This window comes from Rhagoletis zephyria, unplaced genomic scaffold (genome assembly GCF_001687245.7).
Source record: "Rhagoletis zephyria isolate East Lansing unplaced genomic scaffold, Rhagoletis_zephyria_1.1 Rzeph_scaffold_04061, whole genome shotgun sequence".
Classification (NCBI taxonomy): Eukaryota; Metazoa; Arthropoda; class Insecta; order Diptera; family Tephritidae; genus Rhagoletis; species Rhagoletis zephyria.
Window position 1 is genome coordinate 29996 of NW_016161144.1, and position 15986 is coordinate 45981.

General features: G+C 38.3%; 2 protein-coding genes across 2 annotated transcripts in view; both read left to right on the forward strand.

Annotated features, from left to right (window-relative positions):
* Window positions 1-333: 333 nt before the first annotated feature.
* On the forward strand, window positions 334-14982 carry LOC108370195 (synaptic vesicular amine transporter-like). The gene is made up of 4 exons (XM_017625482.1): window positions 334-974; window positions 10721-11392; window positions 11482-11585; window positions 14573-14982. Exons 1-4 carry the CDS (start codon window positions 779-781, stop codon window positions 14750-14752), a joined length of 1152 nt encoding a protein of 383 aa, XP_017480971.1. The 5' UTR covers window positions 334-778; the 3' UTR covers window positions 14753-14982.
* Window positions 14983-15755: 773 nt separating this feature from the next.
* Gba1a (Glucocerebrosidase 1a) overlaps window positions 15756-15986 on the forward strand; it is a 3630-nt gene continuing 3399 nt past the window's right edge. The window contains exon 1 of the mRNA XM_017625480.1: window positions 15756-15801. Within this exon, the coding sequence (XP_017480969.1) occupies window positions 15756-15801 (46 nt within the window). The remainder of the gene's footprint in view (window positions 15802-15986) is intronic.

Below are 15986 nucleotides of genomic sequence, written 5' to 3' on the forward strand. Positions count from 1 at the left end.
ATATTTATTTATGTATGTGCCCCAGAGGCGTGATGCAGTCTAATGTTCAGATGTATGTATCTATACGTATTTATGTATATATATACATACATATGTACACGCATAATTGTATTGATTGATACAGTGCCTGTATTTCTATAGCCCCCTGCAATTTTGTCTCCTTTCCTCCCTCTGCTCATTTATTGTTGCCACCAGGACATGACTTGTCAATGGGTAAAGCCATAAAAAGCACACCCGAGTGAGCACAAAATGAACGGCAGCCTGCAGTAGCAGTAAGTAGCAGTAAACAACAAGAAACAAGCAACAAGCAACATGTTTGTGACTATAAATTGACTCGGCAAAGTGTCGAAGCTTTTCAATTGTTCGCCATCAGCTGAAAGAGTGACACCTGTTGAGTGCCGTATAGAGAAGGATATACATGCATACTTACTTAGTTGCATACCATCAGTAATACTTCCGAATGTATAATTTGCTAAACTAAATTCTGTGGTTCTAATTTAATTAGTGATTTGCGATTTTGCCCTGAGGGTCACTAATCGGTGGCTTATTCGTCAAGCATATGGCAGCTCCTGCCACGCATAATACTGAAAATTCAATTAAAATGTTCGTTGGCAATTAGTGCATGTGTAAATACATAATATATACGCACACACATATATTATTCGGTACGCGTTGTGTGTGTGTATGTGTAGGCGTTTAGAGCAAATCAAGTTATCCGTATCCTTATTAAACGGGGATTAAAAGTTCATCCAACCGTTGCGTACCTAAAATAATAGGTATGTCTGAACAAAAACCCGGCGATATTACGGACGATCGGATGCATTCAAGTGTTGTGCGCACAGCATCCGAGCTAAATGCAGCTAGTGGCAAAAGACGCTCTTCTACACCGAATTTCGGAAATACAAATCGTTGTATTATTGCTGTTATCGTCTACTTCGCGTTGCTGTTGGATAATGTTTTGTTAACTGTAATTGGTATGCTATCAAAGTGTATTGTTTTAATTGAGAATGGAAAGAGAATATTGAGTTGATTCTACTTTTATCAAATTAATGTATTCATAACAAATGAAACAGAGAAAACTTGGTACAATTATATATATAAAAATATATATACCCGTCAAGTTAGACATTCAAGGTGGCAATAATTCGCATAAGTCTGAAAATTGGTACGAGCGTTGCAAATACCATCGATCTCACGTCTGCAAAAAAATGTGTTCAGGATCAAAGGTCACATAAATGAATTTTTTGCATTTTTCAGCAAAAGTTTTTTCTCACAAAATCAACACTTTTGAGATTATGCAATTACCTGTGAAAACTGTTTATTATGTTTTTTTTTACAGATATCTCATTGAAAGTTATGCCAAAAAGCTGCAACTAACTTTACAGTGCACTTTATTTTGACTATAACTACGGGTCAATCACTTTAATCCTATTTTTAGCTAATTTAAAACAGTTAAATTAAATCAGGTTAGTGAGCTTCCTATTCTTCTTAAACGGAATTGCTATATCTACAAATTATTTTATACTTTTTAGTTCTTGTTGTAATAAAAGCGTGTTTTTAGTTTTTTAACTATAATTTTTTTATGATAAACCGTACAATTTGGATGAAAAATGCGAAAAAGCAATTTATGTAACCTTTGAACTTGAATATTTTTTTTTGCAGACGTTGGATCGATGGGGGACTTTCGATATTTCATTCATAATGGTCTTTGCAACACTCGCAAATTTCAATTTCAATTTCAAGCTTTATACGAATTATTGTAAGCTTACCCCTATTTATTGAGCTCACTTGACTGGGCTAATATATGTTTCCATTAACGCATGATTTGGTTACAGTTACATAATCGGGTTATAGCTACATCCAATTTCAATCAACTAAAAAACTTTCAAATAAGTTCCATGAAAATTTATTTACCAAAAGGAAGGAAGGAAAATGTTTAGGTTTAACTTCAAATAATTCCGTAACGGATAAATGATAGGCAATCTGGATAGAAAAGTTGTGTTGATTAAAATAACGAATGTATCAATTGTCTAGAAAATATTTGAATTATTTAAAAATTATTGGCAGTTACCGCATCGCTCCAAATGCAACTGCCAGACAGAGCTTACCTTCCATATAAAATGTGGTCAAAAATAGAATTGTGGGCGGATGTAAAATAAAATTTGTTTCTTACTTAATTTGACGCTGAATTCAAAAATGCAGTTTGTTTCTTGATAACTTTCATATTTTTACTGGAAATGCAGTTTTCCAGGATTTGTCCTGATTTAAACAAATTGTCCTGGTGTCCTAGTCTATACTTAAATTGGCCTGGTTTTTTAATAAAGTCAATGCGGACACCCTTTTGGTTTTTAGCAAACATTTTAACGGTTGAGCTTTCTGTCATTAGTAGTCGAAAAATCGGTAATGAAACATTTTTTCGAACATATTGAACAATGGGTTTACCTTCTTTCTTTTTAACCGACTTCCAAAAAAGGAGGAGGTTATTCGTCGGAATATTTATTTATTTTTTTTAAATTTTTTTTATGCATGTTACCGCATAACTTTGGACCAAGTCAACCCATTTCGAGAGGCCTGTACCTGTTCAGGAACTTCCACTTTTTTGGCATTTGCCTGAAGATACAAAATTAAATTTTAACCAAATAAACTAACAAGTAATTTTTAGCAAAAAAAACCGACTTCAACTCTCATATAAAAAATATATATATATACATATATCTCATGATCCACCGATCGGATCTTAACCATATTAGCATGGGACCACCTCTGAGACACTACCTTTCCGATGCAAAAAGAATTATCGGTTGACGTGGTCCAAAGTTATGCGATAACATACATACAAAAAAAATAAAAAATTTCCGACGAACTGATAACCTCCTCCTCTTTTGGAAGTCGGTTAAAAAATTCAAAATTTGAGCATTTCATCATCATCAATCATTCAGCTATACGGATTATGCGACAAAACTACATTGCTTATAATATCAGAAAATACTTCAAATAATGCAAAGTATTTATAGGGTATAAGCTTCCTGTAGCCAGTTTCTGTAACTCTTCTCTACCGATTATTTCTCTACTGGTAGAGAATATACGTCATTCTCTAATAGTCATTAGCAGTAGAGAACAAGGCGGCGAATTCATATCTCAATTCGCTTTGGTAGAGAATTGTTACAGAAACGAGCTACTGGTCGATAGGTTCAGGATTATGGCAGCCCTATTGCAGCAATGTGTTCTTGTAGCATTTAGATGCAACTAATTCGTTCGATGTTCAAAAATTAGGTATCAAATTAAAGAGCTTGGTCGATATGAGAATGTTACTCATACGCCACGTATGTATGTAGGTACGTTCGATTTTAATCAGCCACTCTAAGAACCCCTGATTGTAAAGTTTTAAGCGAATCGAGTCGATTATAATTTTTTTGGCCGCCATATTGAATCCCTAATTTTAAATTTTTTAAATGAAGCTCCATACTCTTAATCAGCAACGCAAAATTCCTAAAAACCCACTGTTACTTTTCTGTTTTAGTGCTGGGTTATCCAGATGCAAAGCTAAATCTAATTTACAGTTAGTTAATCTATTCAAAGCTCAACGGACGAATCAATACATATCTGACTTAAAGAAGAAGCCGTGCGGAAGACGTAAAAGGTGCAAAAGTCACAAAAACTAACGCTGTGTAAAACGTGCCCCCAAAATAATAATGGAGGACGATTAGTCAGTTTTAGTATAAAACACAACCGACTTCAATTCTCATATCGACCCCTTTGCGCAAAATTATCGTATATTACAAAAACCAAATTTTACAGGAAAGTGTATTTTTCTCTGCTTTAGCTAGCACTATCAATACCAAAATTTAGATTTGCTGAGATAATTGAGAAATGTAAATAAACGCAAGAAAGATGTAGAGACCCTACATTCTAATTTCTTAGCCCATATGAAAATTTCGCCCACAAGAAAAAAATTATTGTCACATGCGATAAAATTAACACTAAATTTTTGGGGTAGCTATTGGGATTGAAGCCGTAATATTGGAACAGGTGATGCGTTATGGGTTTTAAAACAATGTTGCATCAAAAAGTGAATTTCATAAAAAATTTAACATACGATAATTTTGCGCAAAGGAGTCGATATAAACATCGAGGAGTAAATTTGTACAATTATTTATTATAGATTAAAACAAAAGAATTAAAGAATGTACTTAAAATATATGTTACTCCACCTACTCTTATTTAAAGAATAAGAGAATTCGAATTTACTAAACATCAAACGATATCTACTACCGAAAAATTTACATTGACTTCATTCGTCACTACTTTTAGAACTGTCAAAATCGCGGAGTGACCACGCCTATGGTCCTTTAGATATAATGTGCAGGTAGACATTCAAAAATTTTAAATTGTTGGATGATTTTTTTAAGTACTCCCTTGTTTACTGAATAAACGAAATATTTGAAATTATTTTGCATGAGAAAAAAAAATTTAATGCACGTTCTTTGTAAATATGTGCATACGTATATATGTATGTGCATATGTATATCGATAACAGGTTANGATATAATGTGCAGGTAGACATTCAAAAATTTTAAATTGTTGGATGATTTTTTTAAGTACTCCCTTGTTTACTGAATAAACGAAATATTTGAAATTATTTTGCATGAGAAAAAAAAATTTAATGCACGTTCTTTGTAAATATGTGCATACGTATATATGTATATATCGATAACCTGAAAACGTTTTGAAAATTTCTAGATCAGGTAATTTTCCCAAATTTTTTCATTTTAAGTTTGCATTGAAAATGAAAAAAAGTTCAAACTTTAACCTGGAAAATGTTACTCATACGCCATGTACGAGTATACAATAGTAATTATTATGTTTTATTATAATTTCATAAATAATAATACCAATGAAGAAAATGTGATTTATGTTTAAGGAATGAAATGGATTAAAAATTTAGGAATATTTATACTTTTTGTTATTTTTATACTACTTAAATATGTGTAGGTATATTTTTGAAAAATTGTGCTACATTTCCAATTCATGTTTATGGTCACCGTACTCATACGCCAAGTACGAGTATGCACTAGTAAGGCCATGTACGATATGGCGTATGAGTAACATTATTTTCTGCTCCACAACAAATTAGTGCACATTTTTATTTGATGCTTGCTTGTTAATTTATCCATCGATTCTCATCGTTATGACCCAACATTAAATTTAATCAAAATACTTCCTTAAAAAAAATTTAATTAATTTTTGGAGAGCTTTAATTTACTCACATTACGATGGTAGGAAGTCAGATCTGATCGGTATTCCCTAGAACGAGGTAGTTAAGGTCAATGAGCTTTAGAACAAAAAAATGGTTCGATACATATATCATACGTTAAGATCCGACTGTAAATGCCGTTGATAAGACCAAAAAGTATAGAAAGGCGACCCCACCATTCGGCAAAAACAAATTTGTTTGCGAAGTTATGACGAAAAATATAAATATGTATCTTCGGCTAAATCCAAATTTTTTTTCGGAGTAGCGAACTTTTTTTTCTGGATCGGTCTAATGTATATACATACATACATATAGTACAGTATCGGTCATATATATTTCACACAATTTCAAAGTTATATTGCTTGCCACTTATGCTTATTTAAAAAATTAAATTAAAATACAGTTCAAGCTCTAACAAAACCCATATAAACGCAAGTTTAAAACTTTGTGGAAAGCTCAAAAAAATCCAACTACATTTCAAGCCTTTTTTTCAGAAGTGCCAAAATTTTTTTGGGACGCCGTTTTTTAGTCCGTTCTGGTAATGTGCAAGATTCAAGTAACTAAAAACTTCTTCTTCTTCTTTTTTAGCGCTGTAACCGCCTAAGCGATTTTGGCCGAGTTCAGCAAAGCACGCCAGTCGTTTCTCCTCTGTGCCAACTGACGCCAATTGGAAACGCCAAGTGAAGCCAAGTCCTTCTCCACCTGATCTTTCCATCGCAGTGGGGGCCTCCCTCTTCCTCTGCTACCACCAGCGGGTTCCGAGTTGAATACTTTCAGAGCTGGAGCGTCGGTGTCCATTCGAACGACATGACCAAGCCAGCGGAGCCGCTGTATTTTAATTCGCTGCACTATGTCCATATCGTTGTAAAGCTCATACAGCTCATCGTTCCATCGTCTGCGGTACTCGCCGTCGCCAACGCGTAAAGGCCCGTAAATCTTCCGCAAAATCTTTCTCTCAAACACTCCAAGAGCCGCCTCATCGGATGTTGTCATTGTCCATGCTTCTGCGCCATATACCAGCACGGGCATGATGAGTGACTTATAGAGCGTGGTTTTCGTACGTCGAGAGAGGACTTTACTCCTGAATTGCCTACTCAGTCCAAAGTAGCACTTGTTGGCAAGAGTGATTCTACGTTGGATTTCAATGCTGACATTATTATCGGTGTTAATGCTGGTTCCCAAGTAAACGAAATTCTCTACTTTCTCGAAATTGTAACTGTCAACAGTGACGTGGGTGCCAAGGCGCGAATGTGCTGACTGTTTGTTTGATGACAGGAGATACCTCGTCTTGTCCTCGTTTACCACCAGACCCATGCGCTTTGCTTCCCTATCCAACTTGGAAAAGGCAGAACAGACTTCGCGGTTTTTGTTACCGATGATGTCGATGTCATCGGCATAAGCCAGCAATTGCACGCTCTTGTAGTAAATTGTTCCTGAGCGGTTCAGTTCTGCAGCTCTTATTATCTTCTCCAACATCAGATTAAAGAAGTCACATGAAAGGGAGTCGCCCTGTCTGAAACCCCGTTTTGTGGCGAACGGCTCGGAGAGGTCTTTTCCAATTCTGACGGAGCTGGTGGTATTGCTCAACGTCATTTTACACAGCCGTATGAGTTTTGAGGGGATGCCAAATTCAGACATAGCGGCGTATAGGCAACTCCTTTTAGTGCTGTCAAAAGCGGCTTTAAAGTCGACAAATAGGTGGTGAGTGTCGATCCTTTTCTCGCGGGTCTTTTCCAAGATTTGGAGTATTGTGAATACCTGGTCTATGGTGGATTTGCCAGGTCTAAAGCCACACTGATAAGGCCCAATCAGTTCATTGACGGTGGGCTTCAGTCTTTCACACAATACGCTCGATAAGACCTTGTAACCTATGCTTAGAAGGCTGATCCCGCGGTAGTTGGCGCGAATGGCGGGGTCACCTTTCTTGTGGATTGGGCAGAGCACACTTAAATTCCAGTCGTCGGGCATGCGTTCATCTGACCATATTCTGCACAAGAGTTGATGCATGCACCTTATCAACTCCTCGCCGCCGTACTTGAATAGCTCAGCTGGCAGGCTGTCAGCTCCAGCGGCTTTGTTGTTTTTCAGCCGCGTTATTGCTATACGTACCTCGTCATAGTCAGGCGGTGGAACGTCGACTCCGTCATCATCGACTGCGGGCTCGGGTTCTTCTTCTCCACAACTTTCCGTGCTGCTACCATTTAGTAGGGCGGAAAAGTGTTCCCTCCATAATTTAAGTACGCTCTGGACATCAGTTACTAGGTCGCCATTATTGTTCTTACAGGAGTGCGCCCCGGTCTTTAAACCTTCCGTAAGTCGCCTAACTCTCTGGTAAAATTTTCGGGCATTCCTCCTGTCGGCCAGCATTTCAAGCTCTTCGCACTCACGTATTTCTGCCTCTCTCTTCTTGTTGCGGCAAATACGTCTCGCTTCCCTCTTCAGATCCCTATAGCGGTCCCACATAGCGCGCGTTGCGCCCGATCGCAGCGTGGCCCTGTAGGCGGCATCTTTTTTCTCTGCAGCTTCCTGACACTCCTCATCGTACCAGTTGTTCTTTCGGGCTCGCTGAAATCCGACTACTTCTTCGGCGGCGGTACTTAATGAGCGGGAAATGTGGTTCCACTGCTCGCATATGTCGGTTTGTTGAAGAGTGCTCTCTGAGAGCAGGTGTGAGAGTCGAGTAGCGAAAGCGCTGGCTGTCTGTTGTGATTGCAGCTTTTCGACGTTAAGCTTTCCTTGCATATTTGGGCGCACATTTTTTGCTGCACAGAGGCGGGGGCGTATCTTGGCTGCAACAAGATAGTGGTCCGAGTCGATGTTTGGGCCTCGGAGTGTGCGTACGTCTAAAACACTGGAAGCGTGCCTTCCGTCTATCACAACATGATCGATTTGGTTTCTCGTTTTTCGATCCGGAGACAGCCAGGTAGCTTGATGGATCTTTTTATGCTTGAACCTAGTACTGCATACTACCATGTTTCGGGCCCCGGCGAAGTCGATCAGCCTCAATCCGTTGTCGGACGTTTCGTCGTGGAGGCTGAATTTTCCGACGGTGGTTCCAAAGATCCCTTCTTTGCCCACCCTGGCATTGAAGTCGCCAAGCACGATTTTGATATCATGACGGGGGCAGCGCTCGTACGTGCGCTCCAAGCGCTCATAGAAGAGATCCTTGGATGCCTCATCCTTCTCTTCCGTCGGGGCATGGGCGCAGATGAGCGAGATGTTGAAGAATCTCGCTTTGATGCGGATTGTGGCTAGACGCTCGTCCACCGGGGTGAACGACAGTACTCGGCGACGGAGTCTCTCTCCCACCACAAATCCAACTCCGAATTTGCGCTCCTTTACATGGCAGCTGTAGTAGACGTCGCAAGGCCCCAGACATTGTTTGCCTTGCCCCGTCCAACGCATTTCTTGGATGGCGGTGATGTCAGCTTTTGTCCTTACGAGGACATCAACCAGCCGGGCAGAGGCACCTTCCCCATTAAGGGTCCGGACATTCCAGGTGCATGCCCTCAAATCGTAGTCCTTTAAACGTTTGCCGTGGTCGTCATCATAAGGGGGGGTCTCATCCGAGGCTTTGCCTTGCTTCTTCACTGGAAGTGGTTTTTACGTGGCGGGTCCCAAGCCCAGCGCACAACCCATTGCTGGGACGGGGGTGGTTTCGCAACCAAATACACGTTTATATAGCGAGCCGCTTGCTCCAAGCAGACACCCGCTTGCAGCCGCACCTACTGGTGAACAGACGCTGCAGACTTCAGTGAGCCCTTAAACCGAATAAGTCAGAGTGGCCCCACCGAAGCTCCCTCTCTTTCTGCCGTGACCCAAGGCTCCACTCGGATTGGTTACCGCATCTCGCACATGGGTTGCTCACGTTGCCCAGAGTGCGCGAACGAGGACGCAAGAGTCGGGATTGAGTATAGCCATGCAACTGTAACTGCATACCCAGCGCAACGACTATACCCCATTGCACTCCAAAACTAAAAACTACCGTTGACTTTTTTAAATTTTTTCTTACCGAAGGTGTTGCGGTTTTCTTTCATATACAAATAAATAGAATTTATTCGTTCTATAAAAGCAAATACGGAAAAAAATCTACAAAATCAACGAAAATTTCTAACCACTTGAAATTTGCACGTTAAAATTGAATTGGATATAAAACTGTATAATTAAAAACAAAAAACTAACAATTCTGAGAAAAAAAAGTTTGAAATTTGGGTGAAAATTTTTTGCACTTTTTTTTAATTTTCTACAAAGTTTTAAGCTTGGGCTTATATGGGTTTTGTAAGAGAATTCTTAAAAATAAATAAATTAACATAAGTGGCAAACAATATCATTTTGAAAAGAGGTTCTATATATATGACCAATACTGTATGTACCTAGGAGGAATGCAATAAATCATCTCTCATCGGCCTGAGTAATTTGGAAATCTGTTTTAAAATGGCAGGACTTTCGGAGCGCTGTTTAATTATATTTTTTACATGTAGCCAGACAGGGAGTTTCTGGGAACGAATTCTTTAGAAGCCATCGTGATATGAATGAGGAAGAAACTGTAGCGCTTCCGTCACTGCTCGCTTCTGATCCTTTTCTGAGGAATTAGATTATTTCCGACCCATTAGACGAAATTCATTCTTACCTCCAACTGAGTTTAGAGGATTTTACCCACCTCAGACCCCTACGCGATATCACAAAGTACATAAAGCCGACTTGTGCCCTTTATGAACGACCCAATTTTAGGATAATGTGCATTTAATTTTGCTATCAGTTCAGTAGGTACATATGTATGTATACTGTTTTAATGGTTTAGGGCAGTGCTCGTCAAACTTTTGAGTGTGACGGACCGGCTGCAGTTTTTCTATTACGTCGGGGACCGGTACCTTTTTTTATTGATTATTTTTCGTTTACGATCATCTCACATATGTATTAAAATTTGTTTAAATGAATTTCTTTATTAGCCGGGTGTCTATATATGACCTATTACCATTTAATGATAGCAGATATTAGCGATTTTTTATGAATGTTTAACAAATTTAAGTTGTTTTTATTATACAAGTTGTATATAGCCTCATTAAACAGTAATATAAAACATCAAAAAATCGTTGTCCATTTCGCGACGCCCTTTGCGGACCGGCGACTTATGGCTTACGGACCGGCACCGGTCCGCGGACCACCACTTTGGCGAGCACTGGTTTAGGGTGTGTTCATAATGCATCAGACGCATTTATTTCTAAACTATAATTGATGGAAATATGTAATATGCGTAAATAAGGCATTTCCATCAGTTATAGTTTAGAAGTAAAACAGGCTGATGCTTTGGCATTTCAGAACGCACCCTTAATGTACATATTTAAAACTTGTAAACTTGTGTGCAGTGCATTCTTTGATATTTATTTTTTCTACATACACTTTCACTTTACTTGTCTCTCTCCAAAAAAAAAACATCCGTCATATGCACGCACATTCTTTACTTAGTGCCCATATTGCCCGATTACCTAGCGACTATAAATAACAGGACACAACACACTCCGTTGGAGACATTCAACAGTTACAATGTCACAACCGCTGCTCTCAGTGTCGGTATAGCCAATCCCCTCACATCACCGCACAATTTGGCCTATCGGTATATTGATGGCGCACACCAACCCATACAAACAATCATGACGAAGCATCCGATACCCAGCAAGTCAAACTTTACGCTGCTGCATGTCGATGATAAAGTAATACTTACGCCCGCTGAGCATAAGCAATTGCGCTACATTAACGCAGGTACTGGTGGTGGCAGCGGAGGTGGTGGGATAATGACGAAAAGCGCAATCACCGGAAATTCCACAGGCACTGCCGCCATACAAAAAGAGTTCGTTAAAGCGATTGCCAATGATGATAGTATTGCCGCCAAATCCGTCACTTCCACCACTACTCGAGCACGCACTGTCACTGACATCAATCCTGACGGCAAAGCTACGGGCGGACGTGCAGATTCATATGATAGCTTGACCAGTGAAAACAGTTCCATTGGGATATTGTTGTCGATGAAGGCATTGGTGCAGTTAATATTCAACCCAATCGTCGGCAACATGACTACTAAATTTGGTTATCGATTGCCGATTGTAGCAGGCACATTTCTGCTGCTCTTATCTTCATTAGGTATGTGTAAATGTTGGAAAAGTTAATTTTGGCTCTTGAACAAATTTATTCGTTTTATATATGTAACGGTATCTCATCTTCATCTATAGTTTTTTCTGTGGGCGAGACATACATGGAGCTGTTACTTGCGCGCGCTATACAGGGTGTCGGCTCGGCTTGTATTGGCGTGTGTGGTATGAGTCTGGTGGCGCAGGTACGTATGTAGGCATATGTATATGCACATATGTACTTTAAACTGACATAGACTTTTTTCAAAATTCGATATGCATACTTTGTAATTAGTCTCCTTTTCATACTACACTGCTAAAGTGATGTTTTTTTTTTTGGTTTAATCTAAGCAACGTTGTTCCCTCTTACCGAAAATCCCTTCCTAGATCAAGGTATAATGTGACGCGTACTAAGAATCCGTGGCCCTCTATAAGCCCAGTGGCGTGCGGAGTGCTCCGGATACCGAAGCTAATCAGCCCTACCCGATTACAGCGGATCTCCGTATAGGCACACGCCCCTACTTTTCCGCCACCTTAAAAAAAACGCTTAACACAACCAACTCTACTTCAAATAAAGCTACACCGAGCTCTTCTACAACAGCGAAGACCCACAGGGGATTGCAACTGCCTCTACAAATACTAATTGGTACAGGATTGGGACTCCCTATCACAAACTTAGAACGAATCGGTAGTGCTGCTGAGCAAACACGGGACGTCCAGTTTTCTTGGCTAGAAAGCTCACGACGCACACTGTTTCGACTATTTGGAGGCAGGTGGAAAGAATAGTTAACATGCACGGGTTTCGCTGAAATTTTACTAAAGCTCGAATTTTTCTTAGGAATAAGGTATTCTGAAATATAGTATAGATGAGATAATTGCCTCCACTCTTGTGGCTGGAAACATTAAATGTTATCCGATTTCGATGAAATTTAGTTTGTACTCTCTCTTTCAACAGAAACCCTTAATTGTAAAATATGGGGAAGATTAGTGTCGTATAGCGTCTACAACTCGCAGTTTTTAACAACTGTCAGATGACCTTTTTCCACCAGCCTCCATATAGTCGAATCACAGTGTCTCGCAGAGAACCGCATCTATATAGGTCACTGCGGATAGACACAAGACCAGCCTTACGAGCTTTTGTAGGGCCAACGAGACCTTCTAGATTGAAAGGCACACCACATGAACCAAAAAGACAAGATCACGACAGCAGAAGAGTGGCCCGTTATAATCGCACTTATGAAAAAAGTAGGGCGATTTTGACATAAGCCGTTTGTTTACATTTGTTCGTTGTTTACAATTTGGTGGTGGCTTTTTACTGCAATTTTCTTAATTTTCGCTTGTGACAACGTGTGCACACATAAGGTAAAGAATAATTTAACACAACGACATGATTTATAGGAGAATTTGCATAATAAAAATGATTATTCATGCGTTCAACAATTACGCGTTTTTTTTTGTTCTCTTCGTTGTTTACTTCTTACAACAAAGATGGCGTCGAGATTTCAACAGCTAGAAAATAACTTTTTTCTTTCTTTCCTTAAGGCGTGATCTTGTGTCTTTCGTTCATGGGCACACCATATTTAAGACAACCAATAACCAAACCAAACTTACCGATCGTCGTCTTGCCACCTCAATGTTTAGGCAGTATCAGAAGGGCTGCTTGGAGGTTCTATGGTCGAAAAGGGCCAAAACGTCAGTAGTCTGCACTTTATCTCTTTGTGCGTTAGCAAAAACTCGAATATATATTCTAAGTTAGAAATGCTAGTACATTTGAACAAATTTCAGTCATCTCTTGTAAAATTTTATTTTGTAAAACTCGGTTTCAGCATTGAGCCACCTTCGGTGTCAAAACTAAAAGTGACACTGACACTGGTTTATCTCAAATCCAAATTTGACAAAACATAACTCAAATCCTTTCTAACCAAAAATTAACGGAATTCAATGACGAGATGCTCCAAGCCAGGCATAAGCATGCACAATTCGGAAATAATAAATTGTTCCTATCAAAAGCGAATGTTTGGATATTACAGTCAGGAGCTACAACAAGGTTAACTACAGTCTCATGGGACTAGCGCCTATGAGATGGACGTTATATTTACAAAAAGTTTTTCCAAGTCATGTAAAAATGTCCTCAAAAAAGAAATTTGAGATTGATATCCTTCAATATCCTTGATAAACTAAGAAAGTATGTATATTTACGAATGTCGAGTTTTACATGTGTGAGAAGTACATTTTGTCCTACGGAGGGTGATCTCTGTACCGTCTCTTAACCAAAGTTGAAATCGGCACGATTTATTACCATCCTACAGCAATAATAGTTTTATTGTATAAATTATTATACTCAAGGGATATGCATATAAAATTTCCAAAAACAAAAATGTTCCTAGACACACTAATATACATTTGAACAGTATGTTCGGCAAGAAAGGATGTGAGGTTTTTGATAGTAGAATAGAATATATTACTAGTTATAGTTATACTCTACTTTCATCATATTAAAAGAGCTGACATCTTCTGCTATTCAGTTTTGCTTTGGCATTCGTTTCTGTCTCAACATTAAAAAGTGCAAACTTAAGGAAGATTTTCAAAATATCTGGAAGTTTCGGTTTTATCGGGAGTGTCGAGAAAGAGAATTTCCCTTGAATACTCCCGGCCATTTTAAAATTCGTACCGTGTCTATTGAAAAATTTTTAAGAGAGATTATCGTTAATTTTTTAATGATCTGATGATCGGATTTAAACCAAGTTAATATGGGACCACCTGTGAGGTAACACCTTTCCTTAAAAAAAAAAAAGAATTATAGAAATCGGGTAACGTGGTCTAAAGTTATGCGGTAACATATGTAGATAAAAATATATATAAATTAAAATATTCCGACGAATTGATAGCCTTTCTCCTTTTAGTGAAGTTGGTTTAAAATCAAACAAGCAGCTTTTTAGCAAAAAAATAACCTATTTCCATGATCCAATGACCGGATTTAAACCAAATTAGTATGGGAACATCCTTGCGTTACCACCTTTCCGATATAAAAAAAAAGAAATCGGTTCAAGTGGTCCAAAGTTATGAAGTTTTTTGAAGTCGGTTAAAAAAGGTCTCCCCTTTCCTATTTTTCCGACTGAGTTGTGCTTATATGTACATCTGTGCAATGCCTTTATTTTGCATACGAATTTTCTAATTTTATTTTATATTACAGCTCTATCCGGAAGAGGACCGTCGCTCCAAAGTGATGGGCATAATTTTAGGTAGCATAGCTTTGGGAGTATTGCTTGGTTATCCATTTGGTAGCATACTTTACGATTTAATCGGAAAGTCAGCGCCGTTCATAATACTCTCTACGGTGATATTTTTAAATTTGGGTAAGTATGCAACATAAATTGCCACCAAACTTTATGTAAAGTTGAAGAAACTAAGATCTTATTCAACAGCATCTTGTCGAAATTTTTCGAAATCTCGTAACGTTTAACTATCAGTAGTAGCTAAAAAATTAAAGCTATATTTTTTCGAAGACGAAATAAGATATCTATAGAATGAGAGGAGTTGGCTAAATAAGTGTAACGGTATTTTAAAAACTTTGAAATGGAGAATTCAGGAAACGAAAATTAACTTGACCTTTAAAATTACCTACAAAAATAGGTTTTTTTTCTAATAAGCAGGCAATGGAAAATTCATTACAACCATTTGCCGTCCGGAGGCGGCCATAAAACTGTAGATACCTCCCCATTGTGTGACAATATCGAATATTTGTTTTTAACCACCTAAGCGATTTTCGCTGAGTTCAATAAAGCATGCCAAATATTTCTCTTCTGATGCCTATTGGAGGAGCAATGTCCTTTTCCAACTGGTTTTTAATCCGACTAGTATTTCTTTAAAGGAAATGTGGTTCCACTACCCGCATACATATGTACATATATGTATATGTATGTCGGTTTGTTGTTTATATCTATACCGAGGCAATCACGTAGTATTCGAGTTCACGGAAATATCCGAGTTTTCCCGAACGAACGTATTTGACGGAATGCTCTCATTGATTTTGCATCAAATTTATGAAATTATGACTGGAAATATTAAAGTACTGCGAAATTCAACATTTTCTGTAAAAATGTCATTTTCAAAAACCTCATGTCGTGCTATGTAATGTCAACTCGAACGAGGTATTATGCCATGTCATTCCAATATACATATGTATTAGGCTGGGTCGATTTTGTATGGGGGAAAATAAGAGGCATTTGACCGTATTGTAATAGTAATATTATGATGTCTTAGGTCTCAGCCAATTGTTATTGGCCACGAAAGATTAATTTACAACTTATCTTTAGCCCGCGCAATTGAATCAAAGTGTATGAATTTTCAAAATCAAACTTTGGCTTGTAATATCTATGGAATGTGTTAATTGTTCTAAACAGGACGATACATCAAATAAGGGTTATTAAATTTAGTATCTCACGTTCATTTATCATTTTGACGTAGAATACGTCTTACCTTAAGGTATGGGGGCTATGTTCAAATGTTGTAGTTGTAATTTTTAGAGCTTCACAAAAACGCTTATTGCACGAGAACTAATAAAGCGATTTCAAAGAAAAGTGTGGCGTTTCAAAGATAAAATTCCA

What these genes read in the sequence shown, in the direction of transcription:
- LOC108370195 (XM_017625482.1), top strand. Translation starts at nt 779, where the DNA reads ATGTCTGAACAAAAACCCGGCGATATTACGGACGATCGGATGCATTCA. An exon ending in GCTGCTCTTATCTTCATTAG is followed by an intron (nt 11,393 to 11,481) that starts GTATGTGTAAAT and finishes CTTCATCTATAG; the next exon opens with TTTTTTCTGTGGGCGAGACA. An exon ending in GTATGAGTCTGGTGGCGCAG is followed by an intron (nt 11,586 to 14,572) that starts GTACGTATGTAG and finishes TTTATATTACAG; the next exon opens with CTCTATCCGGAAGAGGACCG.